The 25,308-nt window shown below is 40.9% G+C and overlaps 1 protein-coding gene across 2 annotated transcripts; it reads left to right on the plus strand.

Annotated features, from left to right (window-relative positions):
• The first annotated feature begins 29 nt into the window (after window positions 1-29).
• On the plus strand, window positions 30-24,720 carry vwc2 (von Willebrand factor C domain containing 2). Of its 2 annotated transcripts, none has more exons than XM_022743814.1 (4): window positions 30-295; window positions 8,203-8,932; window positions 10,256-10,385; window positions 23,911-24,720. In XM_022743814.1, exons 2-4 carry the CDS (start codon window positions 8,282-8,284, stop codon window positions 24,060-24,062), a joined length of 933 nt encoding a protein of 310 aa, XP_022599535.1. In that variant the 5' UTR covers window positions 30-295; window positions 8,203-8,281; the 3' UTR covers window positions 24,063-24,720. The 2 variants fall into 2 exon arrangements, with proteins under 2 accessions (XP_022599535.1, XP_022599534.1); XM_022743813.1 differs by lacking the exon at window positions 23,911-24,720 and adding an exon at window positions 16,621-16,882.
• The last annotated feature ends 588 nt before the right edge of the window (window positions 24,721-25,308 follow it).

Raw genomic sequence — 25,308 nt, forward strand, 5'->3', positions numbered from 1 at the left:
AAACAAAGTGCCAGTATAGAGCAGGAACATCAGCAGCAGCAGCGCGGCAGTTGCGAACAGCGGCGGTTCGCGGGAGACGGAGCGCTCTCACTCTCTGTGGCGATTAAAGTTGAGCTGATGACCTGCGAGCATCCTCCGGGGAAACTGTGCATTTGACCGGTTTAACGAGCGTCAGTTTCCATCTCCTCACTACAGATCATTTGTTGCTGCCTTAGCTCCGCTGCCCAACAGTCCGAAGGCTGTGTGTGTGAAGCCGGCGCGTTGACGGATACGGACACACTCCCGAGGATCACAGGTGAATAATCTCAGTGTTGCTGCGTGTGTGTGTGTGTGTGTGTGTGTGTGTGTGTGTGTGTGTGTGTGTGTGTGTGTGTGTGTAGGGAGGGGGGCTGCAGTGTTTTTATTCGTGCATGTTACACTAAATTGCTTCAATGCTCAGGTTTCTCATCAACTTTGGGAGTGAGCTGCTTCCGTGTGAGATCTCACTCACTCAAGGTTACAGTAAAACCTGCCTGAAAATGAAAATGCATCCATCACCTATATGCTCATATGAGCTTGATGTGGTGAACTAATGCAGGAGAAGGCTGTTGCACCTGTGGAGGCTGCATGTGTTCCAGTGTAAGTGAAGCTGTGTTGGTATTTGGATGTAACTAGGACTAAGGGATGTTCTGAGAAGCTTCAGAGGGATTTGACAGGCTGCACAAAGACTGTCTGCTTACACACTTCAGGATGCAACAGCCAGCCAACACAGCCTCAAACAGTGGACCAGGCAGCCCAGCGCATTAAACAATGTATGCATCATTATATGAATTCAGTGTCCAGCAAAGTAGGTGGTTGCGTGGTGACAGTGTCTAGAAAAAAATATGCTTTTTTTTTTTTTTTTTTGATGATTGTTGTTTTATTGGTCGCTCAAGTGGGAGATTTATTCACGCTTTCATTTAAATGTCAATACATATCTGGGTGTGACAGACAAGACTTTGGCATGAGTCAAAAAGGCTACATCATCATCACAGCCATCATCATCTTTTCATCATCTTTCCTCACTATAATGTGTTTTCTGCCTCAGACTTTTCCTGGCAGGCTTTGTGTAGGAGCAAATTCTCACCTTGTTCCACCGCACATAATCTTAAGATTATATGACAGTTTTGCAAGGGCCCTTGGTTTTGCATTGCATGTTTAGGCAAACTTTCTTTTGATTTGGGTCACTCGTAGGATTTACAGTCAGAGGATAAAATTCAATTAGACAGCCCTGCAGCAATCTTTACTCACTGGCAGATGGCTTAATACTTCTGGATCCTGCCTTAGTGTCCCTTATTGCTCTAACTGGATTTCATCATTTCACGCTGTTTATCTGTATAAAAAACGAGTTTTTAAACGTGGCATCATTATTTCAATACTTTCTCAGCCCTGTCAGATCCAAGCCCACTAGCCTCCGCTGTCTAAACATTTCACATCTCGTCCCCTGTGATCTGCTTTGTCATAAATTGAAGTAGACCTCAAAGTAAATTGTTGCACTTCCCCCATGTGTTGTCAATGGCATGTTGGGATGTTGGAACGGTGTAAGTAGGAGAATCTGTAATGTGCAATAAATGCAGGGCACACAGCGGTGAGGGCATATTGTCTGTCTGAGTTAATTCCAGTCCTGAGGAGATGGTTTTCCTCTCAGTGACATCCAGTTTGATTTTTACAGAGGGACATCGCAGGAGTTGTTTTCTTTTCTCCAAGACAATGTGGATGTGATGTTTGCTTGTTTTTGGAGGCTCATTGCCAGACTTACATCGTGCATGGCCTTAAACAGACATCAAAACAAGAAGGATGCTGGGAGCCTTGCTGCTGCTGCTGCTGCTGCTGCTGCTGCTGCTGCTGCTGCTGCTGTATCACTTTCTCTGCTGCATCACTTTTTCAGTCAGATCAAATTTGCCTATTTATTCTTTTAAATACAGCTCATTTTTTATGAAGAGCAAATGGTAATTAGAAATAAACAAATAGACAAAAAAAAAAACAAAAAAACATCCTTGCTCGGGTGTGGAAAATTCCTGGAGATGAGAGCACTGCCACAGTACATTTGGCCCTATTTATAGCATGATTGTGTGAGTGAAACAGCTATTAACCTCCCTGGAAGAAACCTTTCTGAGTGACATCAGACAAGACAGCAAGAGGCAGGTCAACCTTAACACATCTTAACCGCCTCGCTGTTTACTTTTGAAGCCATGCCAATTCAATCTGTGAGAATAATAGTATCTTATTAGTCAAGGTGGAGCTAAAATTTGACTCTGAGCTCAGGTTGTTGTGTCATGACTTATGGGCCTTATTCTCTCTGCTGGGTAATGAAAACGACAATAATTTATGAGTCATAAATCAATGCGATGGTGAGCATCACTGAACCGTGAACTAACAGCAGGTTGAGTCCTTGCTTGATTAATCATTGTTGCTGCACCTCAGTGGTCAAGTCGGCTGTGTTCAATGGCCTGAGATGTAAACAGAACTTTGGCCTTTGACAGAGGGATTCATATCTACGTTAATGACTGAACCCGCTCCCGCTGCCAAACACTGAGGCTAATGTTGACTTCATTCTCTCTAGCGCAGGAAGCAACAGCAACATTTAAATGTCAGTGGAAAGTGGAAACGATTTTCTGTGTGCAGAAAATCAAGCTGGAGAGCTTCCTGAAGCAGGAACAGGTCACATTTAAGGAGGAGGGGAGGAGATTTCTAATGTATGGTCCAGTTCATATCACAGTCTGGTCACTGTGAATATTTAATAGGGGATGTAATCTTTTACACTGTTACTGGATTTTGCGCCAGCATAAGGTATCTGTAAAACTCACCTCATTTCTAGTTATTCAGTTTTTACCCAGAAATGTGGATCCCCATTGACAAAACCCACACTGAGTGCTGCTTTTGAATGCATGAGTAAAAATACACAGTGGTAAAAATCCAAATGAACTTTAATTGCAAATTTTACACACGATTTATGTAGTTGTAGAGCCCCTGACATTAGGTCAAAACTTTAATAATTGTTTTTGTTCTCCTTAAATATTTTTTCTGACCTTATTTAAACCTCATTAGTAGAAGAGAATCAATGTGCGAACCCTTTCCTTTACCATAAACTAAGGATAAAAACCACAAGACATGGAAAAACGCATGAAAAAAAGGCAACATTTCATGTTTTATATGTTATCTGGGCTGTGCATGAAAAAAATATATGTTTCATTTCTTTGACAAAAATCATTCACAGGCAAAAATGTACATTATATCACCCATTTCCCCTCGGGGACAATAAATAAACTAACTAAGTAACATATAGTGACATTATTAATTATTGAGTTCAGTAAGACCACAACAAGGAGTTAGACCTCATACAACAAACTCCAATAACAGAAGTCCAAATGCTCCTATTTGGGTTTTTGAACCACAGCTGTAGAGCATATTAAAATCTGTATTTAACTATGTGTTATAGTTTATTTATTACTCGCTTAAGGGTTGGCTTCCTCAGTAATACTGACTTCTGTTTTTTGAGTATGTTTTTTAATATTGTATTTCATGGAAATCTGCCTCCCCTGCTGCTGAGTTTCCGGCGGGGGTCCCCCTGCTGGTTGACCTGTCAGACCTGAGGTTTGAACTGACAACTTTCACATCTGTGGTCTGAGCTCAGACTGACCGTACAGCAGGCTGGCTCAGTGGTGGAGGAGTGAGAAAATGAAACTCACTCGATATCAACTTTGAATATATGAGCAGAGATGTTTTAGTAATATGTATAATTAAGACCTATAGATATTTTACTCCGAGGGTGTGTAGCTGTGTGTGTAGTTGTGTTTGCCAACACACTCTAAATAACATCTCGCAGCATCATTATTTAGTAATCAAAAATCAATTAAAGAACACCATTAGATTACATTTTAGTACAGTATTAAAGCTAGGTGGAGGTCTTTGTTTTGTAGAACTTATTCTGATGCATGTTTAACCACGGGAGCCATGGTGGGGTAATACAAATTGCATGGTGTTGCATTTTAAAATTGACCTGATTTAAGCTGAATTTGCTGCATTGTTCTCATATATATTTCTTTTTTAATTGGCCATTTTTGGCAGGACTTACATGCCATTTTAGCACTTTATGTGACTCAATAATGGCTCGGACCACTTCAGTGTTTGGAGCCGTGCAGAGACCTGTCACTAGCCAAATAACAAGGAAACCACATGACCGCTTAACTGTGCACGGTGATAAAAGGTGACTGTTCTTCAACACAAAAATATACAGCTATTTCTCCCAAGCATTAATTAGTGTTTGTTTTCCAGAGATAATTATCTGGAGCTGACAAGTGTTAATTGAGAGTTTTTCCACTTACAGTGCTGATTTTGTTTGCTCTGAAGTGGGTGTTCAAATGTGTCAGAAGTGTGAATAAACTCAGTGATGATGGCTTATATAAACTCTAGTATGCTGCTGATTGATGGCTGCAACCAGTAGTTAGTCTAAGGCTTTAGCGAGCATGGGCCGTTTCAGGTCACACCTGTGCAGAGTTTAAGAGTCTGACTGTGGCTTATTCCATGTTTGCTGGTAAAAACACAGAGTTGCTACATGGGGTTTGGGTCCTAAAAGAGATTTTTACAGACCCATGGTTGCAGTTTATCACAAATTATGCGCTCATTACACTCAAATTAATACTTGCCTGGGTAACAGTCCACAACACAGGCTTGTACCTAGTGCTTCAGATATGTATGGTGAGACATTGTATTGCATCTTTATGTCAGTTCATTGCTGTGTTTTTTTGTTTTGTTTTGTTTTTTTGTTTTTTGTTTCCTGACAGAATGCCTTTGCAAGTATTCAAGATAGAGCAGTGAAGCAAAAAAACAGAATTCTCTGCAGGGCTGGGGGCGAAAGATAAATCCATGACCTTTCGCCAAATGCCTTATATGCAACACTATAAATGTAGGAAAGTTGCAATACCTTGAACCTGAGTGTTAAGAAGAAGTACCCACAAAGGCATCTTGAAAATGTTCAGTGGTATTGGACCATTACACCAGAAGGGACTTATTTGTGTTCCAGTCTAGCCTTTAAAATCCCATGGCATTTGACACACATTATGCTGTGTGGCTGAGAATTAATTAGACAGACATTTAGAAAAGATGTGATCTGTATTAAAGATGGCATTAAGATGCAATGAATGTAGCAAATGATTTAATTTGCACATCCAGAGAATACACATGTGGTTGTAAAAAATTTAATACACAGCTGGTGTTATTGTATATTTTTCTTATTGTTAGATGCCATGAAAAGGCTGAACTAACAGTCTGTAAGTCTGTCTCAGTACCTCATTCATTCTTGCTGAAGACATAATTCTTGTAAAACAGGTCACATATTTCTGTTTTCAAGAGGTATCTGTATTTTAAAAAACAGCTGTGCACTGCAGTTTTAAGGATTAGTTAGTCAGACATGAGTAAATAGTGCATTTTTGAGGGGACTATTTTCAGCCACGGATTAATACACATCTGGTGCTGTAGTGAGTATTGACGCCACTGTAGGCGGATTGTTAGCAACACCTCGATTCTTTTTTCTGTTTTGTTGGGTGGAGAAATAATTTAAGAGGCTTGAGTCTATTTCTCTGCTTATTATTGTCTGTACCGGTCAGCTGGCTCGGCTCAGTGAGATCCAACTCACAAGAAAAGAAGTTATTTTAGCTTTTAGCTTTAGCTTATTTGTGCTATTTCATGTTGCATGACCAATTTCACACTGTAAAATTAGCATTTAGTTGTTATACTTCACAACACAAACAACATGTTCACACTGGGAAAATTTTGATATAAATTTGCTACAATGTGCAAAGATTCAACTTATATTTGAATGAATGAAGTCGGAGTTACCAGGAGGTGGTTTGGGTGGAGGGAACGCACATCACTATCACGCCAAAGACAAGGGTTTGCATCCAGAGTCCCATCTGTGGTTAGGTTTATGCAGGTTTTATTTAAATGAGCTGTTTTTAAGTTAATGCTACACAGCTGGCATTAGCATTTTCAGCTGTTCACTCACCAGTCTAGAAAAGCACCGAGAGCTGTCTCCAGTGGTGGAAAGTAATGTCGCTAGCTGGTTAGCGTGCTAGTGCACTCAGCAAATAAGCTATCTATCGATTAGATATTTTGGCCAAAAACAAACACGTTGTCTTTGAAAATTTTACTGATATGTTCAGTATCAACATATTTGCGACTTAACAGATATGTAAATTAACAACATATCCTCATTATGTCTGTAGAAAATGTTTCCCGCAAAATGTTTTTTCTGTTGCATTTAAGTTGTATAAACTTAAATTCTAGGAGACAGGGTTGACTACTCCATATATGGCAAACTGAATCACACACTGTACAAACCCTGTTACATTTGGAAGTGACTCACCATAACCTACATTGTGTGTGTTCACTGTAATGAGGGAAGGTGTTAGCAAGTACAACAGTGTGGCTCACGATGTGTTTCTGGACAACAATGGAGCTCTATGGCAGAGGAAAAAAGATATAGCTTAACACTTGTTTGTAGGATCAGTTTGTTGCTGGTTGTGATCGTTTCATTGGATCTGTTGACAGTGAGAAAAATGCATGTCTATTGGCAGACTTATCCTTTAAGAAGCTGCGGTGCCACGGCTAGTTTGTGCCCAACCAGAGCTCAGTCTGACGGAGAGCACGGCAGCAGCAGTATCTGTGTGACAGCTAGTAACAGCTGTTAAGGTGGAGAGGTGAAGCTGAGAAAAGCCAAATGAGGTCCTTTTACTAATGAGGCTTGGTCTCATCTCTCTCACTCTCCCCTTCTCTCCCTCTCTCCCTCTCTCAGCTGCAGCAGCATTATCGGTATGCACCTCGTTCTGCTTCCTCTCAGTTCCACAGCAGCTCCAAGGATTCTGCCTCAAACATAGCAATTCAGCCAAAACACCGCTCAAATACCAGTGGCGTGCCAGAAGTCAATTTTAGCCTTTTTTCCCTCAGAATGGATCAGATTTCATAAATATCAAAATGTATAAGTTAAAACATATGTAGGGACTCTGGCATCATAGTTGAACACAGAATTAGTGTCCCAACATGATGTCTGCTCTGTCTGCGTATTACCACACACCTAATCATGTTTACTTCCTGTTTACTTAGTACTCGGTTGCTTATCACTTTCTGTTTAGTGCTCCTAATTGCTCTGCTGGAAATTAGCTGTGTTCATTGAGGTTGACAAATTAATCAATATGGTGAACTACTCTTAAACAAGCCCAGGCAGGACTTTACAGTTAATTGAAGTGTCAGTCAATACGGTGTAATCTCACCTCCCTTTCAAAAGAAGCTATAAATGTCAACACAACTGAAGCCTGTTAAACGGAGCTCGGCGACGACACCAAACATTTGGAGTGAGGGAAATGAATGGAAGTAGGCCACCACAAGCAGCAAAGCATCATAGCAAGGCATTTGAATTTCAAGACGCCGCAGTAAATCAAGTTAAGCAAGAGAATGAAACAAAAACATTGACTACAGCTTTTTCAAAAATGTGCAGCCTCTGCAACGTCTGCTGTTGAGCCTGGGATTTCACTCGCTTGAGCTGCTGTATATTGACTCCTCAGAACTGTAAAGAAAGTGATGTGCTTTTATTTTGGTTAATAGAAAACAATGAGGAATTTAGTGGGCTCTTTTTAGAGGAAGTTTTGATGCATATTCGGTTCACGGCGAAGGCTTCAGCAGATCTGGCTTCATTTTGAAATTGATATGCCTACTTCTGTCAGCTATAGTAAATTCATCTTCCCAGACTAGAATTATGTTCTATTTTCAGATCAATTTCTGCTTTTGTACACTTGACTGTGATTCATTTAAATAAAGCAGACATTGATCCCACTGCTTTGTTCCGTAAGAGGAGCAGGAGTTTAAGAGTGTTAGATTCAGGTCCTCCTTTGGTGATTTTCCTCTTACTCTGTCACTGCTGTGACCAATTGATGCGGGGAAGTATTACAGTACGAAGCAGTATTGATTTCCTAACACAGCCCTATGAATAGTCCCTGTCCGAAGGATCCAATTCACTGCTCCTATGGCTTGCGTCACACTCAGTGGGATGTTTGCTCGACATGATTGAACAGTGCTCTGAAGTGGCCCGAATTTCTTGCACTGCTCTACTAAATGAGACAAACCCCACACCTGGGATAAGAAGTGACAAAATACTGAGCACATAACCCCAGTTTAATTTTCTCTTTCCAGATGGACTGGCTCACACCTGAGATGTGAAGTGTGTTATGTGAGCCAAGGTGTTTTCCCACCTCGCTGGTGGTGGGGAGAGATGCTGCACTTCGTTGCCATGACAGCAGAAGTTCTCTTTGTTCTTGGGTTCCTGATGAGTGGCGCTCAGTGTAATCCTATAGCGACCTTACCAGTGAGCCGAGAACGTCTGGAAAGGGTGTTGACCCAAGCCAGGGAGGACAAACATCAGGACAAGCAGGCCCCAGAGGAGCCGCTGGGATATGGCGCTCAGCAGCGGCCAGAGGAAATCAATACTTTGAGCCCCAACAGGACTGTCGTGAGCCGCACCAGGCCAAACCTCAACTCCCAGGCACAGGGATCTAAGGGCGGGAAGTCCCAGGAGCTGTGGAGCGAACAGGACAGCCTGAACCAAATAGACGAGGGCCCCACTAGTGACGTCACCCTCTCCCTGGACGCCATCGACGAGTACGCCTACCCAGACTACAGAGGCAAAGGCTGCATGGACGAGAGCGGCTTTGTGTTCGCCATCGGAGAGCAGTTCACCCCGGGCCCCTCGACGTGCCCTTGCCTCTGCACAGACGAGGGCCCTCTGTGCACCAAGCCAGAATGTCCCAAGGTTCACCCTCGCTGCATTAAAGTGGACACTAGCCAATGCTGCCCACAGTGCAAAGAGAAAAAGAACTACTGCGAGTTTCGGGGCAAGATCTACGCCTCGCTTGAAGAGTTTAAGGTGAGCCCATTAACTGCATTCACTCATTTTTTGACATGCTCAAACTTGAAAGAAGTGCTGACAGAACACTCCTCGCCATTCAATGGAGTTTATCACAGGCGCTACACAGAAACTAGTTACCTTGCCTTGCAGCATGCAAGCGAGCAGGCAGGCAGATTTATAATGGCAAAGGTCAGCACTTGTCTTTTTTTCTCACACAACGCCGGCATATTACCAGAGGCTGAATTTAGCAGTGCAGCTTCAGCAGAGTGTTTCCATATTCAGTTTGTTGATACACATGATAGAATTAGAGTTATAGTAATGTTACAACTCTGGTAGGGCATGCTCTTACATGTGGGTGTTTATGAAGAGACACAGAGACACACCAGCGAAATCTTGAATGTTTTATCTTCAGACACTTCTTTGAAAAGCTCGACTCAGGATTGCACCACAATCTTGGTGTTATGTGTCACATGAGAAACTACATTTACTAGTGCCTAATGCCTCTCTGTAAGTTGGTGAGTGTCTCAGCAGGAGGTTAAAGCTAATATGGAATTTTCTTCTCCCAACACATGGTGTTAGCGACAGCTCTATGTCAAGTCCTTTCTGAGGGAAATCTACAGAAATCTCACTAGCAGCATACATCAGCCTTTGTACTGTGCAGTGTGTGTGTGTGTGTGTATATGTATATGTGTGTGTGGGGGGGTGGGGGGTGGGGTGGGCTGCTTTGAAACTAAGCAACAGGCAGGTTTTTTTTTCGCTTGATTGCTAAGTTCTGGGGCACTGTACTAAGTGCTGCCTCGCTCCATTTTTCACAGTGGAGTGCTGTGCGGAGGCGCAAGCCTCCACTATCTGCAGCAGCACCGGTAGAATTAACCTTTGCTCTCTTGTTAAGACTAAAGGTGTACAGCTTTATGCAAGCAGCTGCCAAATGAAGCCTTTCATGGGAAATGTAGGAGCTGCATATAATTCCAAACGTATACAATCAGTCCCAGCCATTGTCCCTCATTTGTTCTATTTCAGGACATGAAGGAACACTTGGATAACCGACTTATTTCTATCATTCTCTGTTCATGCAGAAAGAAAATTGGAAGCATCTTTCTTTTGTTTCCTATTCCTATTGATTTCTCCATATCGCCTGATTGGATAGTGAAGCTGTGGAGAGACAGAACAGTGAAAAAAGAGAGAGACAGACACTGACACAAACAAAGAGCCAGAGTCAAAGATAGCAAGAAATTAATTAAGCGGAGAAGTCTGTTCCTCTGAACACTGTTTCTCTACGTGTGTATCTGTGTGTGAACTGTTTATGATGGTGTTAATAACTATTTCTTCTCTGTTATCCAGGTGTCTCCATGTGAGAAGTGCCGGTGTGAGCCAAGTGGGGAGGTGTTGTGTTCGGTGGCGGCTTGCCCTCAGACAGAGTGCGTGGACCCGGAGTACGAGCCGGATCAGTGCTGTCCCATCTGCAAGAGCGGTGAGTAGAAGTGAAGTGTTGAACACTGTATTCGAGTACAACCAGTCTGCTTGTGGTAGCTCCACCACAGCAGAGTCAGTGTCAAATGTTTTAGCTCAAGGGCACCTCAGCAGGAGTTACGAGGGCAAGGTAGCACAAATCATTTCGCTGACGCAAAGAACGCAGCGTGCTGCACTGCAGTGTTTGCAGTCTGTTTCTATATCAGATTGCATATTTGTAATCATGTAAGTAATGAGATCTAAGTCACACCAAAAATATGGTTAATCAGTCATGAGTTATTGAAAAAAACATTAACTCGTGTCTTAATGTCATATAATTACTTAGTTTATCTGATGGAGGCTGCAGCGTATGTTCCAAATCCGTCACTGCTGTCTGGTAGAGATTTGAGGTCTGCTCGGGTTTTTTGCTGTGAGGGGCTGTGAGTGTATGATCCTATTGGTTTGAGAGCTCCGGCCCATCTGAGAAGGAATTCTGCGGCTCAGAGTCGATTATCTGAAGTTGTTTCGGATGATTCCAGACAGCATGTCCTAGATTATGTCCCCTTGTTTTCTTGGTGTGACTCTAATGCAACATGGCAATGTCAGCAACATTGCTTCCTTCAGCAAAAAGAATGATGACTTGCGATATGTATCTGACTTGGAATCTTAAAGTGGTGCAGGCTGTCTGCTATAAACAAGAGCAAGCAATCTGCATGAAGAGGGGAAAATGCATCCCTGTGACAGAGACAAGATATACAGTGCACTCCACATTAAAATACTTCGTCTGTATGAGCCACTTATTAGACGACAGAACGGCTAATATCATTTTTGAGTAAAACTGCAAGCAAGATGTTTGGATATTTCATGCTGTCTGTTCAAACTGAGCATTTATACATTAAATGATGAACACAAGATAATTAGATGTAACAGAATGTCCAAGTGAAATTACAAAACCAACTGTTTTGCATAGAAATTCATCTTTAAAAGAAAAAAGAAATATACCACAACACCACAACACCTTCTTCAGCATATGACTACCATCTGCTTGGTTCATTATAATTACACCCAGAATATCACATTAGGGTAATTCATGTATCACTTTAGGCTCATAAAACATTATAGACCTAAGCATTTGCGTGTAATGAATGTTCGTGACTGGTTATCAATCAAAGGTTGTCCCACTCAAATTAAAATCCCGTCTCACAACGTCCAGAGATAACAAGTCGAAAACATTGGCAGTCATGAAGCGTTACATGCTCTATTAATATTTGCCTGCTGTAATCTTGGGGAATACACGCTGGTCCTTTGTTCCCTTTTTGCTGTTCACCCACTTTTTATATATGCACATATTGATCATGCTGAGAGTGCTTTGTGCCGAGTTTTGGGCAGTGCTCCATATTTTCCCCTGTGCAATGCCCAGTGGATTTGCTGTGGGTTGCGTTCGCAGGCACATCAGTCAAGGAGACAGATGTAGATACAGTACAGTATGTGCAGGGATGTGGCAGACTTGAGGAGAACATGCATCTGCAGTCAAAAGTCCCACCAAATCCGCGGGCTCATTCAGCCGATGAGGATTTTCAGTTTTAGGACGGCATCAGTCCCTATTACCATAAGATTACCACACATTACCATTCACCAGACAGAGCTCACTAAGTCTAAGAGGCTAAGTTACCTGACCACAACTAACACTCTCACAGTCTCAGCTGGAAATACTTGAATTATTGTAGTCCTATGGGATTCCGCGGTTAAAGGGGCATTACACTGACTTTACACATTAAGATCAGTTTACTCATGTCGAGGAGTGGGCTACTTCTCAGCCTGTGAAAACAGTTGTGTAATGTCTTTTGTGTCTGTGGAGGAGCTGTCTAAACCTGTGCTATAAACTGGAGGCCTGGAGTTTGAAATCTGTCTGCTTTTATCAGTCAGAGACGGTTTAATAAGAGTTGCGAAATGAGAGCAGCTGCTAGTTCTAGAAGTACTTTTCCCCCCACTTTAAATCCCTATTTCAAGTTTTTCTTTTAATGATATCCTCAATGTACCCCAACACAGAGAAACTGGAGCCTCCTGGATAATGTAACAGTACTAGGGGTTTATGCTATGGCTATCAGTTTGAATTATTTCATCATTGTTTCTGAGTGATAGTGTGTTTTCCGTCAATGTGGCATCACAGATGGCTCTAAATACTATAACAACCAAGAGCCTTGGCAACTGTTGCCGTGGTGGAGAAGCCAGGCAGAGGCTCAAATCAAAATGGACTTAAATTAAAAACACTTTGTTGTTGAGTTTGTGAACAAAACACAGTCCAGTAGGTGCTGAATTAACAAAATTGGCTCCGGATCAAAAGTAAATTAATTTAAACTCCAGACTTTTAAGTTTCTCAGCAACATAGCCTTTAGCTGTCACCCACAGTTAGCCGTGCCAGCGGATTCTAAGCTTGGAGACTTCTGACATCGTGCCAAAATGCACCTTGGGAGTTCTTCTTTGATTTTTTTTTTTTTTTATGTACACAGGATTGTACCTTTGACTGACAGTTACCTAACACTAGCTGTGGTCCAATTCAGGGATGACTCTGATGGCCACACCTTCATACGTGGCCTCCAAAGGATTGCGGCCATCAGAGTCATCGTAGGCCGTGAAGGCCGAACTGAAATTAACTTTGTCTCACCTGTTTTCGCCCATACCGTTGCATCACAAAGCTTGGCAACACATAACTTTTTTTTTTTTTTTTTTGGTACAAAAACTTTAGGTTTTAAGGCCTTTGTTTTGTTGTTAGCCGTTAGCTGTTCAACTGAGCTGACACCCAATACTTACATTTAACAGTGTATTCCTCAGGCTCTCTGTTTGCTGCCATATTATTTTCTTTATGGATCTTGGGATAGGTTGAGCCATGACGGATCCACTTGTTAGCGCCTTTGTTGCCCAGAAAAGAAAGACTCATTTCTCACCAATCTGATAGTCACGCCGCTCTGACGCAGTCCGTCTTCAAATGCAGCCTCTGAAGGATGTGGCCCCTGAATTGGGCCACAGCTGCTGTCAGTGAGAAGATGAACTGCACTTTTTCTTCTGGAACCAGGGGGACCTGACAAAGCTCCTCCCACTTAACAAATCTATTAAAAAACCCATCAAGTTGCATCATGGGAATTGTACGCTGCAGTGTATTTATAGCTTGAACAACAGGGACTGAAAGTCAAGCTCTCGTGGTTTTTAATTCTGTCTTGTGTGAGCCCCCTCAGATTTATGGAAGTGAAATACTAGATTGCTCCTATGCCCCTTAAGCTGGCTCCTATTATTATACACCTGTATGGCACTTAGCTATAATTAGGAGTCTGCTCCTACATCGTCATGCACCCTCTGTCAGCTCAGTCTCACACTCTTTTAGATTATCAACAGGAGCACAGTGGTATTTATGAAAATGCAGAAATAGCCTTTAGTAGCTTTTACAGTTGATTTGTGCAGCAGACTACTGTGTTTTTAAAGCTGCAGTAGGTGAAATTTATATGTTAATAATAAACAGAGTTTTAAGTTTGTGCCAACTTCCTTTGTTGTTTCTCTGACTCCTGCTGTTTTTCTCATATTTCACATTGATATCAGAGCTCCAACTTTTAATTAAGCAGAGTTGAGTATGTTTTTATCAGTGTGTGTTTAACAATCTCCTGTTGGACAGAGAATATTTCTGGCTCTGATTTGATGAACAGTGCTGGCAGGACTGTCACTGTGTAAACATGAGGTGTAAACACACTCTGCAATCACCAGACATCTTTGTGAGCATCACCTTCCACCTGCTGGAGAGAATGGAGGTATCTGTCAGGGCTTCATCCATCAAAAACATGACGCTTTGAAGACTTAATTATCACAAATATGCATTTGCATTTGCATTTGCATGTAAGACACCAAACTATAAACAACAGGAAGACTGGACCTACCTCCCTCCATCTAAGGGGGGGGGGGGGGCGGGGGCGAAAGAGAGGGCGTGTCTCGCCTCAGCGGACAGACTCCAATCCACAACGGTCTGGGGGTTATTCAAGACAGGGCAGGACACAAAAAATATTAACTAAAAAAAGCCTGGATATTAAAGACTGTATGGTTGTATGCTGGTTTCCAGGTAATATATAAATACCGTGGGTGTGTGGTCAGGCACAATGAGACACCAGGAGAAGTCCAATCCCATCCAGTGATGATTTATTGCAGTCTTTTAGGATAATATGTACAGGTAAGTACGAGGTCTAGGCCATGAAGGTGAACAACTATTGATGCTTGTTTTTTTTTTTATCTGAACAGAAAATACAAATAATGAGTTAATTCCACTAAGAAAATATATGAGCTCATCAAGAGGTATGAAATAAAACAACTACTAACATAGCATCTAAGGAACAAAGGAACTCACATTACACTCAGACAATCAACTGTAGCCAGGAGAGATCCCAGGGTTCTGCTGCAGGTACAGAAAGGGGTTTGCGCCTGAACACAATCCTCTATATAACCTCTGATTAATCCAAGCCCCTCCTCCTTCCTGCTCCTCCTGGAGCTCCTCCTCCAGACCTGCTCTTTACAACAATAAAATTGCCCTAAATAAAGGTCCGTCCAAGTTAAAAACCTTTCTCTTGAAGGGAAGGAGATGGCCGTCCCAGATGTCCCCTGTGTGGGCTCCTGGCTGCGTTGCTGGGGGATCGGGCTGGAGGGGGGGGGGCCTGCTTGCACCTCCGTCACTCTCCCCACCTTCACTACATAATTACAGCAATGATTATCAAAATGGTTGATAATATGATTATTTCTATATTGCTGTATGCAAATGTAAATTTGTAAATATATTATATGTTGTTATTGTTATAAGGACGTTGTACATGATATTCGCTATTACCATATTATTATTATTATTGTTATTGTTATTATTATGATTATTATTATTAACACTCTACCATGCACACACACAACACCAATCTTCATCCCTAGATATTACTACTACTACTTGTTTAAACATATTAAAGCATGAAGTACATAGGGGATACCCTACTAAACTATTAGACTATTTAACTAATGGAAGATACATCAAGGAGACATAAACATAAACAGGTGAGACATCATCCCAAGCTCGTGTCAACATCAAAACGATTATACATTGAATTTCACTTTGTCTTTTATTCATGATGCTTCTTTGGCAGGTTTTTACAGACGCTGTGATTTAAATGATGAGGATCAATGATTGTCAACTCCCACCTCGCCACTGTTGATCACGCAGCACTCAATACAAGACAGCACCGCCGTGGTGGTGGCTCGCTGATGAAATACTGATGATGTAAAATAAGGTTACTGGAGGTCGTCGGAGAGTTCCTCCTCTGGTTCTGTTGTTTGTCTTGTCTACAGATGTTGTTTGAGGTGCAAGACAGATGTTAAGACCTCCCAGGAACTCAAAGTGCCACATCAAAGCTCAGCTCATTAATGGGAACGAATTAAATACTCATCCAGATGTGTCGTGCTACCATACAAGGATAGTGTGTCTTGGAGTTTAAGAGTGTAAAAGTGTAAGAAGGAAAGGAAAAAGGAAAGAAAATGGAATAAATGAAGTGAAAGACTAAAGCAGATCTGTAAAGAGAAAAACTGAGCTTTGGTTTCTCATTCAACAAGTCATCCCTGCTGTCTTTTACCCTCATTTCCCAGCTAACAGCCCTCTTTACCATTTTCCTCACTATTGATATAAATCACAATGAAGTATTTCAATGTTTGATAAGTTCATCAATTATGCACAGGCATTATCTTGGCCTTTTCAGGCATGCAAAATCAATGCTTATGGCAGAGCACCCTGTCTCAGATGTGTTATTCAGCTTGTACGCGAGGAGACACTTGGGGAAGAGCCAGGGGAGGAAGATGAAAGTGAGAGGTATCGCTTACATCCACCCCAGACAGTTGTTCATGAATATCAAAGAACAGCTGTGAATAGAGGCAGGTTCTCATCATTTTTTACTCATTATCTTAAAGCAGTGGAACACATTGCAATTAAATAGTTTCATACCCCCCTAAAGTTTGTGACTATCATTTGCTTGCCTCCATAAAGTTTAATTAAACAATATTGATTCATCCAAAGAACACCTAGTCAATACAAGTCAAAGAGGAGAGGAAGGAAAACATGCTCTATACTTTAGTTTTTCTTTTTCCTGCTGTCAATGTATTTGAGATATTATTTTCCTTTCTTTGACATATAGGTATAAAAGATATAGAAGTGTTTGTTGTAAATTATAAGCCAAGTTTTCTCTCTCTTTCAGCATCTGCTTTTGAAGAATGGTCTGGAAAAAAAAAAAATCAATGCAGGAGAAGCCTCTCTCCTTGGCACCTCGGCCGTGGCTCCCTCCCTCTCGTCCTTTGCTCTTGCAGGGTATCGCCTTGGCAACGCATGAGGAAACAAGCGGTGCTCTTCAAGACTTAGACATTAGGGTCAACACTAATCTGGGGGGGATGTGATAAACAGTCTGAACTGGGGCCAAAATCACTTCAAATAGAGCAACACGAGACATGGTAGCCTGGTTGCCAAGAGGGATAGAGCCTCATTTAAATTAAGAGAGGCATGATTCATAGAGGGTCTTTTAAGACGTGACAGGTTTTTTTAAAAGGAACACAATAAGAAAAAACAAACACACACACACGAGTGAAAGGGAAGCTGTTTATATGAATGTGAAATGATGTGGTTGGTCCATCTGAAGCAGCCTCCATCTCACCCTGACAACACAGATAAGGAGTAGTGCAGTAAACAGAGCCGGCCCCAGTCAATGAATGCAAAAATTAGTGCTTGTTTGTAACAGACTCCTTGCAAAGCCCTGCAGTCCCTATTTACTGTTGCTACGCCTGTCAAGCTTTTCGTTCTTACATGTTACAATGATAAAATAGCTAATTTACCATTGTATTTTTTAAAACAGTCGATCTTCAATTTCACCCAGGAGTCAAAGGTCCCATATAGTCTAAAGGTAGATGTCCATGTGTTGTTTGATTATACAGCAGGTCTATGTTCTATATTAATACTGTGAAAGTATCAAAGCCTCAGTCCACAGAGAAATGCACACAGCCTGTATTCAGACACTGAGCCTTAAAACCAGCCGTCAGGACTTCTGGAACTTTGTGATGTCACAACAAAGCAGTCACTGCTCCAACCTTGTAGGATTTGGTTTCTCTTACTGTTTACCTGAAATCTGCTATATTTTTATTTGGATCACTCAGAAAACAGTGAGCCAATCAGAAGAGAGGATCAGAGCGTCCTCCAAAGCATCTATCTTGATGTTTGTTGAGATCCTCTGTAGATCCCGCTGTAGATCCTCCTTAAGATCACCCTCTCCAGTGGTACATTAGTGAACAGAGACTGAACTGTATCATCTTCATGAAGGTGTATTGGTTTATCCTTAATGTGATTGGCAGCATCAAAGCAGTATTGTGAAGTATGTTCATTTGTTGCCACAGGAGCAGATATAAGGGGTTTGCCTTTCCGTCATAATGTGCACCGGATGCCCTCATCACCTTCAATTAAATACTACAAGGGTGGTGGATACAATGGAAATCGCCGTTACAATCCATTGCCATGCTTAATTGGAATGATATCACAAGGCGAGAAAACCCAGCTCAATGGAAACACAGACCATTCACAATTATGTTTTGTTGACTTTTCTAAAAGATCCCTTCTAATTTGTGCAAAATTATAATGGAAATATTTCCTAGTATGATCATAAATGAGATCTTAAAAATTTGTGTTCTCAAAAAGCTTTGGGTGATACCAAGTACTGTCGTTTTAAAATATGGATCCATCTGTGGAAAAATTGGAAACAGATCCTAAAAAGATGTCTTTCAAAAATTAAGAAAAATCTAAGCAAAGAGAATAAGTTGATAACAATATGGGACTGTGTGAAGATTTTTTTACTTTATATCCCCAAATGATGATCTAAAGTGTTCACAAGTTATGTCCTGTCTTCATGTGTCCCGGTTGTAATGCTGATTGTATAGCTGCCTGATTCCAGATTAAGATTAAGATTAAGATTTGCTGTCAGCGGATATAAACCTTGAACAGTGGTTTACGTCATGTTGTGAGCACTGTTGGTTCATTTGTGTTGTCGCTGTTAAATCTCACAAGCTGTGTGTGTGAGCTCATCAGCCTAATTGACATACCTGAGCTGTCAGCTGGCACACCTGCTATTTATCTGCTGCTGCTTGCTCGTCCCCTCTGACTCCTCCTGATGATGGTTTTAAAGCAAAACGTGAGAGAACTGCCTGCTCTTATATGGCTGCATAAATTATATAATACAAAAAAAGAGAGTGAGGTTAAAGCTGCATGTTCCCAAAGCTGCAAAAATTAGATAGACTGTTCAATTTATTACTTACACCTTTTGCTCTGGGTTTGAAAGGCTAACCAAAGACACAGCCCTCCAAATTCTGAAGATACATAATATTGCTATTATTAGAGCCTTTTTCACACTGCTTTAAAGTTGCATGTGGAAAAATCGATAACCTGACAGGCCTGTTGCTAAGCCATGATTGGACAATCACTGTTTAGGAGCAGTGTTAATTAACAGTACAATTATTGCTTCTTTTTTAAATATCGGTTTGTTTCAATCTGTTGTTACATGTTACACACAGACTGTGGGTTATGATATAATCAGGAATAATAACTAGATGTACACTGATTTCATTTATTAGATAAACTGGAAAGGGAAAGTAGGACATTTTGCATCATCTAATGAATTTACAAAAGATTAAAATGAGTTTTTCCCCATCTTTCACCCTTTCCAGTCTCACTGCTGTTTTATTATCTAAAGGCCATTTGCCATTACTGGGCTTCATAGTTATGTTAACAACAGAGAAAGGTCTCTCAAATGAAGGTAATGGTTAGTCACATTATGTCTTAGCAATTAGATTACTACTGGGTAACTGAATGGTTTTTGGCTTTGGTCTGCTTGTTAGAGGTTATTTTCTTAATTTTCCTCTGAATAAAAGTCACTGCTAATGTCACATCCAAATACATTTTTCACAATACAGAAATAAGAGAGTAACAAAACTAAACAGGAAGGTCTCATTGACGTCAGGGCTGTTTATGAGGTTTAAGTAAATGACGATCTTCTAGTAAAGCCTGTCACCTGGACACCGCTGTGCTGACTGGCGAGGGTTTGTGGCTCTGTTGCTGTGAAGGACATCGGTTATGACAGTCGTGCTACTTGTGTGCAGCTGGGTTGTTCAGCCACAAAGATGATCATTGGGCACAGTAGCTGGAGACAACATATGCAAACAAACATTCACATGAGGTGGCACTTTCATAAAGAACCCAGTGTCTGCAGCTTTTATGTGAGGCGGGCCGTATTTAAAAGACTGAACCTGTTTCACGCAGCATCTCTGAAACAAATTATTCATATTGTTCTTAAATCATAGTCCCTCCCTGCAAAAGTTCTCCTACTTCCTGTCTTTGGAAAGCAAGGTCATTTTAATTCTGCATTTATAATGCAAATGTACTCAAAAAATGCATTAAGATGAGTGATTTCTGCTATTCTTCTTTTTCCATTACCTTATAATGGAGCCCTGCAAGTTTATAACATTTCAGAATGAAGGGGTGTGATGATTGGGATGTGTCCTCATTTCCCTGTCTATTATCTGGCACTGCTACAGAGCCAAAAGCCACAGGTGCTAATGGCTATCTTTTTCACACACTGCCCGTGCCAACTTCTAACATGCTGTAGTGACAGTTTGAGTCCAACTGTTCATGCACATGCACAGTCCATTTGTTTCTGCCTCTTCGGGTGTCGTTGAAAAGCTCTTGTGAAGCCTGATGTGCCTATAAAAATCTCTTCCTGCCACAGAGAGCGAGAGGCAGAGAAAGACAGAGAGTGATGGTGAGATGGGGATATATTATATTAATGAAGCAATGACAAAAAGGTGGGTGTGATATGACTGGCAGAATAATAGGGTGATGGCAATGAGTAAGCACAGTGGCGCCGAATCCATGCATAAATTAACACAAACGAGTGTCATGCAACCGTGAATGTCTGGCTGACAGGCTGTGGTTTAATCCCAGCTCCAGGAAGTACTTTTGATTTATTTTGTAAAGTGCATGATTATTTTTCATATTTTTCTCTCCCAGCATATCCTTGACATATGCGTCTTTTATTCGACACACTGTGTTCTAAATGCTGCTAATGATGATGAATCAGTAGCGACAGCAGCGCGGGACACAGGATGAGTTGTTATTCAGATAGGGTGTGTGTGTGTTCATCTGAAGACTTATAAATGTGTTAGGGTTGACATTTTGACAGGCCTCGGCAAACTGTTCACATTGATTGATGTGCCAGCACGCTCCTTCTGGTGTGCTGCCGTCCAATGAAATGCGGTGGCTGCAGCTGAAAGACTCCCCATTTATCAGGATCTTAATTATACAACAGAGTAGCTCAAGACCTTGTTAGTCTAAGGGAAATAGCCATTGTTATGCTATACCTGATGTTGTGGAACAATTCCCTCAGTGTTTATATTTTACCATGCAGCTTTAGAGATAATGGGTGATTTATGGGGACTTTTTTCCAGCCAATGGTTGAGGACAGAGGCACTTTGACTAAACAAAAGCTTCCCATCACACCTAGTACCAAAGAAGGTGATTCTGTAGGTGACAAAAGGTGCACATTTATGTTTGCCATCGTGGGATTTCTGTGCCCACAATGTCATATGAAAGGGAGGACCGAGGCAAATCGGGCTCCCGTGGTAGCTCTTTTTTTTTTTTTTTGCAGTGTCTCTCAGCTACTCATAATTCTTAACAACCTTTACCTAACATCAAAATTTCCATTAGTGAGCCGAGTTCCTCAAATATAATAATAATAAAAAGAACAGTCTCCTAAAACTGTTGATTAATTTTGTTGTTATGCACAATTCCACTGTGTATTCCCACCTTGAAGTTCAGTAAGATTTCTGATTTACTTGTGGTGTAAGGAATACCTCTGATGTGCACACCTCAAATTGAGTCTTAATGAAAACAAAAAGGCTTGGGTTGAATGTTTGAATCCCAGAACGAGACGGTGAAAGAGATAATCATGTGAATCGGTCCTTAAGAATTCAGCGCAATCACTGTAATCCCAGGATTCATCTCTTCCCTGATGAGAGCTCGATCTTCCAGAATGAAAATACTCCTCTACATAAACCGTAAGCGGTTGCCCAGTGGTATGAAGAGCATGGTAATGATGGCCAATGCTTATTTTGATAGGCAGGTAGAAAGCCAATTGATGATTCATGGCACCTTTAAAGGGACCCCAGTGAAAACTCATTCACTCTATTAAATGTGATCAGCATTGGTTTCATCCTGAATTAAATCCTGTCAGAATTGGCCACTGACACCACCAGCGATAGCCTGTTCATAAATCCTGATGCTTGTGTAGCTGTTATTTTTCTGTGGCTCTTACATTCACATAACCAGAACACTATTTTGGGAACGAATCAATGAAAGCCCAGATGTGAGAGCCCATTTTCCACTGAGAGAAATGAAATGAAGGGCAGCGCATTCAGTCTCTCGTGTTCATTATCTTTTTTTTTTGACTGACTGCATTCAAGCTCACTGAGATGTCATGAAACTATCTTAAAGAAACAAAATAGGACGTCTAACCGTGCTGAACTCCATATGGAAATTTGGTCACTGCAGCAGATATGACATCTAAAAGCAGCAATAAAAGAATAACTTAAGTCCTGTCCTACTTTCGAACAAGCTTGTGTCCCATTGGCCTTTGTTCCACACTGTATTTTCATAGATAGAAGAAGACTTGCAGCTCGGGTCGTAGACTAGAATAACTATTAAAACCTTGTTATTGATCATTCCAAAACAACAATATAAAATGCAACTTTTGTTGTATTGATGAGGTGAACCTGAACCTAAACTTGAATGTGACTCTGTGCTCAGTGTAATGGCATTAATCAGAGCCAAATAACTGCAGCTGCTGAGCAAGAACATTTGGTAAACTCAAAATTCAGTGAACTCTGGTCAAATGAAAAAACCCAGTATTCATGGTGGTGGATGCAGTGAGTTAGCTAACGGACTTATAGGCTAATAGTTCAGTAACTAGCTAACTGAGATGTGCTATTTCTAGACTGCACAGGTCAGTAGAAATAAAGGCACAAATCTTTTTAACATTAGCTTGTGTCCTCAGTTAGCACCCTGTTGAGTTAGCGAGAAACACTCCTTATCAGTAATGTCACTTTGACAGCTTTCGCAATGCTGACAGTAGCTAACTTTAGCTACTGTCAGCTAAATGGTCATAAACAGAACAACTGGCAGAGATATCCCAGAGTATAATTGGGTTAACTAGTGTTTTGTTGTTTTATTGGACTTACACTTGTTTATATATTTTAAGACTATTAGTTTATGTCTGAAATCACCCACTCATTTACTACTCCCTACACACCATCTATGGGGACTATAACCTATATCGACAAAATAAAAAAAAACAAGATTGTTTTTCCTTCTTTCAGAGCGAGCACAATGCATGATGGTATATATTGCTTAGAGACGATCGGTACTACACTACTTTTTTCACAATGCATTGTTGGATACTATGAGTTCACTATATAGGATATAATAATTCTCACTATACATTTGGACAGCACTATACTCCCTATATAGTAGACTATATAGGGAGTAGTGGGTGATTTCGGACACACACAGTATCAAAGATTGTGGCATAAAGGAAAAGTTTTCTCCAGGAATTAATGAGTGTGCAGTGTAATACTCTGTTAGTCTTGGTCAACTTATCGATTCACATGGGTTCAAGGGTGTCAAGATATACCAGTACTGACAATAACTGTGATATAAAAAAAAAATGCAACATTAATATTGTGTTAATAATACACATATGATAATATCACGATGGCAAGTGTTAAGCCTTGTGGATTTTCTGTTTATCAATTAATCTGGTTGCCTTTTCACCATCCATGAAGTGTGATTGTTTGTTGTTACAGCTATAGTTACAGATTCTCTAATTCATTTGACAAAAAAGAGACAGATTTACTGTCACTTAGTGGCTTTATAGATTGAAAAGAGCAAGAAAGTTTTTCTAACAACACAATGGCAGGATTTTCAGGTTGTTGCGCTTCATAAATCACCTGCGTCCAGACTGACAAGGGTGTCTGTGAATTCGTGGAATTTTAAACTGATTGGGATCCTTCGAGCAGCACAAAAGAATGTGACATTGAATTGTGTGTTCAGACCTTAAACTGCATTTTTACACAATGAACAGTGTCCTTGGTGGATCTAGTACAATGACTGTATATATGCAGTCATTGGTCTAGTGGTAGAAAATATCACAGAGGAGTGTAACATGGGTATGTCTTCTTTAAAGTTACTGAAACGCCGACGTATGGATGATTTTCTTTGTATCTGTGCACATCTCAGAATTTGACCAATAAATTATTTGACAAAGCAAAGCAAATCACACATTTTCAGTGTTCAGAGCCCGACCTCAATAATGTGACATGTCAAATGATGCCAGCAACACAAAAGAAACATATTGAAAAGATATAAAGTCCATCTGAATCTGTTTTTCTTCTACTACCCACAGGGCCAAATTGCTACGCGGACACGGCAGTCATACCGGCCGGCCGAGAGGTGAAGATTGATGAATGCACAATCTGCTACTGCACATACGAGGAGGGTACATGGCAGATTGAGCGTCAGGCCACCTGCAGTAAGAATGAGTGCCAGCGGAGCTAGAGCCTGGCACGTTGAAAGGGGGACATTGGCACGTAACACCAGCGCCAACCCGCATGTAAACTCTCGGCCTTTCACCCAGTCTACTGGACATCAGGGTCGGACAGCAACCCTCGATCATTTCAGCATTTATACTCTAGTCACTCTGGCAGTACAGAAAAAAAAATGCTTTTATGAAAGTTTATAATCTACACACAGAATATCTATTTATCTATGTATTAAATTATTTATGAATATATACATATAGGGGTCATTAATGCTGAACTAGTGAAAAAATATTTTTTATAGCCTCTGTATTTTAATAAGCAATGTATTGGACCAGAGGTCAATAAAACAACAGAATGTATAGAACACACACAGCTGTCTTTGGAGGTTAAAACCTCAATGTCTTGACATGTGGTGTCATCCGACAAATCCTGACACCTGCCCCTCTACCACCAAAGTGCAGACTAGACTTTGTGCGATCAATTTGAGAGTGACGGGAAAAGATTTGCTGTGCAGGACGATCAAGTGCAGAGTTAAAAACAACGAGGAACAGAGAGAAATTCAAGAGGACTTGACTGTTTCCTGATTTCTTTTATCTTTTTTGGATGTTCAGATGTGTTTTTGATTTTAAAGTGCTTTTTTGTATTTCTCTTGGTACTGTGTATTCATGTTTCAAATAAATGCCAATCTGTGCTCGATAAATGCTCAAATGGTACCTCTCAGCTGAAGGTCTTCATGGTTAATCTTTGCTGAAAGGTTGGCGTTTTACATTTTCTGACTTCTAATTGAATAAAATGTTCACAATTTCAATTGAATCATCAAGTAATACTGAGATGGAAAGATCAACCCAGATCCTTCCTTCAGAATAAATGATTTGGCATTTCAGATATCACAGGTAACCTTTGAGTGTGACAAAGTCGAACAAATCCACTCTTTAGATGCAAGCATTTTTCTGTTTTGAAGTACTAGGATGAGCAGTGTTTGTGGGAAAGCTACAGGTAAATATTTAATGAGTTGTCAAGAGGATATTAACTTATTTAGTAATGCTGTGGTTTCATTTCCAGTAGCTATACGCATAACAATATAAACAAGAGTGAGATTACAGACTCTCCACAGTTGCCTCTGAATTTTCAACTCCATTAATAAAGACTGGACCCTCCAATGGCATTGGTCCCAATTTGCTTCCAAATTTTAGAAACTGAAAGGTCATGTGGCTTGTAGCATATTTCTTCTTGTCTACATCCTCAATTTGGGGATGAGGACT

Source organism: Seriola dumerili, unplaced genomic scaffold, assembly GCF_002260705.1.
Source record: "Seriola dumerili isolate Sdu_G_001 unplaced genomic scaffold, Sdu_1.0 BDQW01000073.1, whole genome shotgun sequence".
Taxonomy (NCBI): domain Eukaryota; kingdom Metazoa; phylum Chordata; class Actinopteri; order Carangiformes; family Carangidae; genus Seriola; species Seriola dumerili.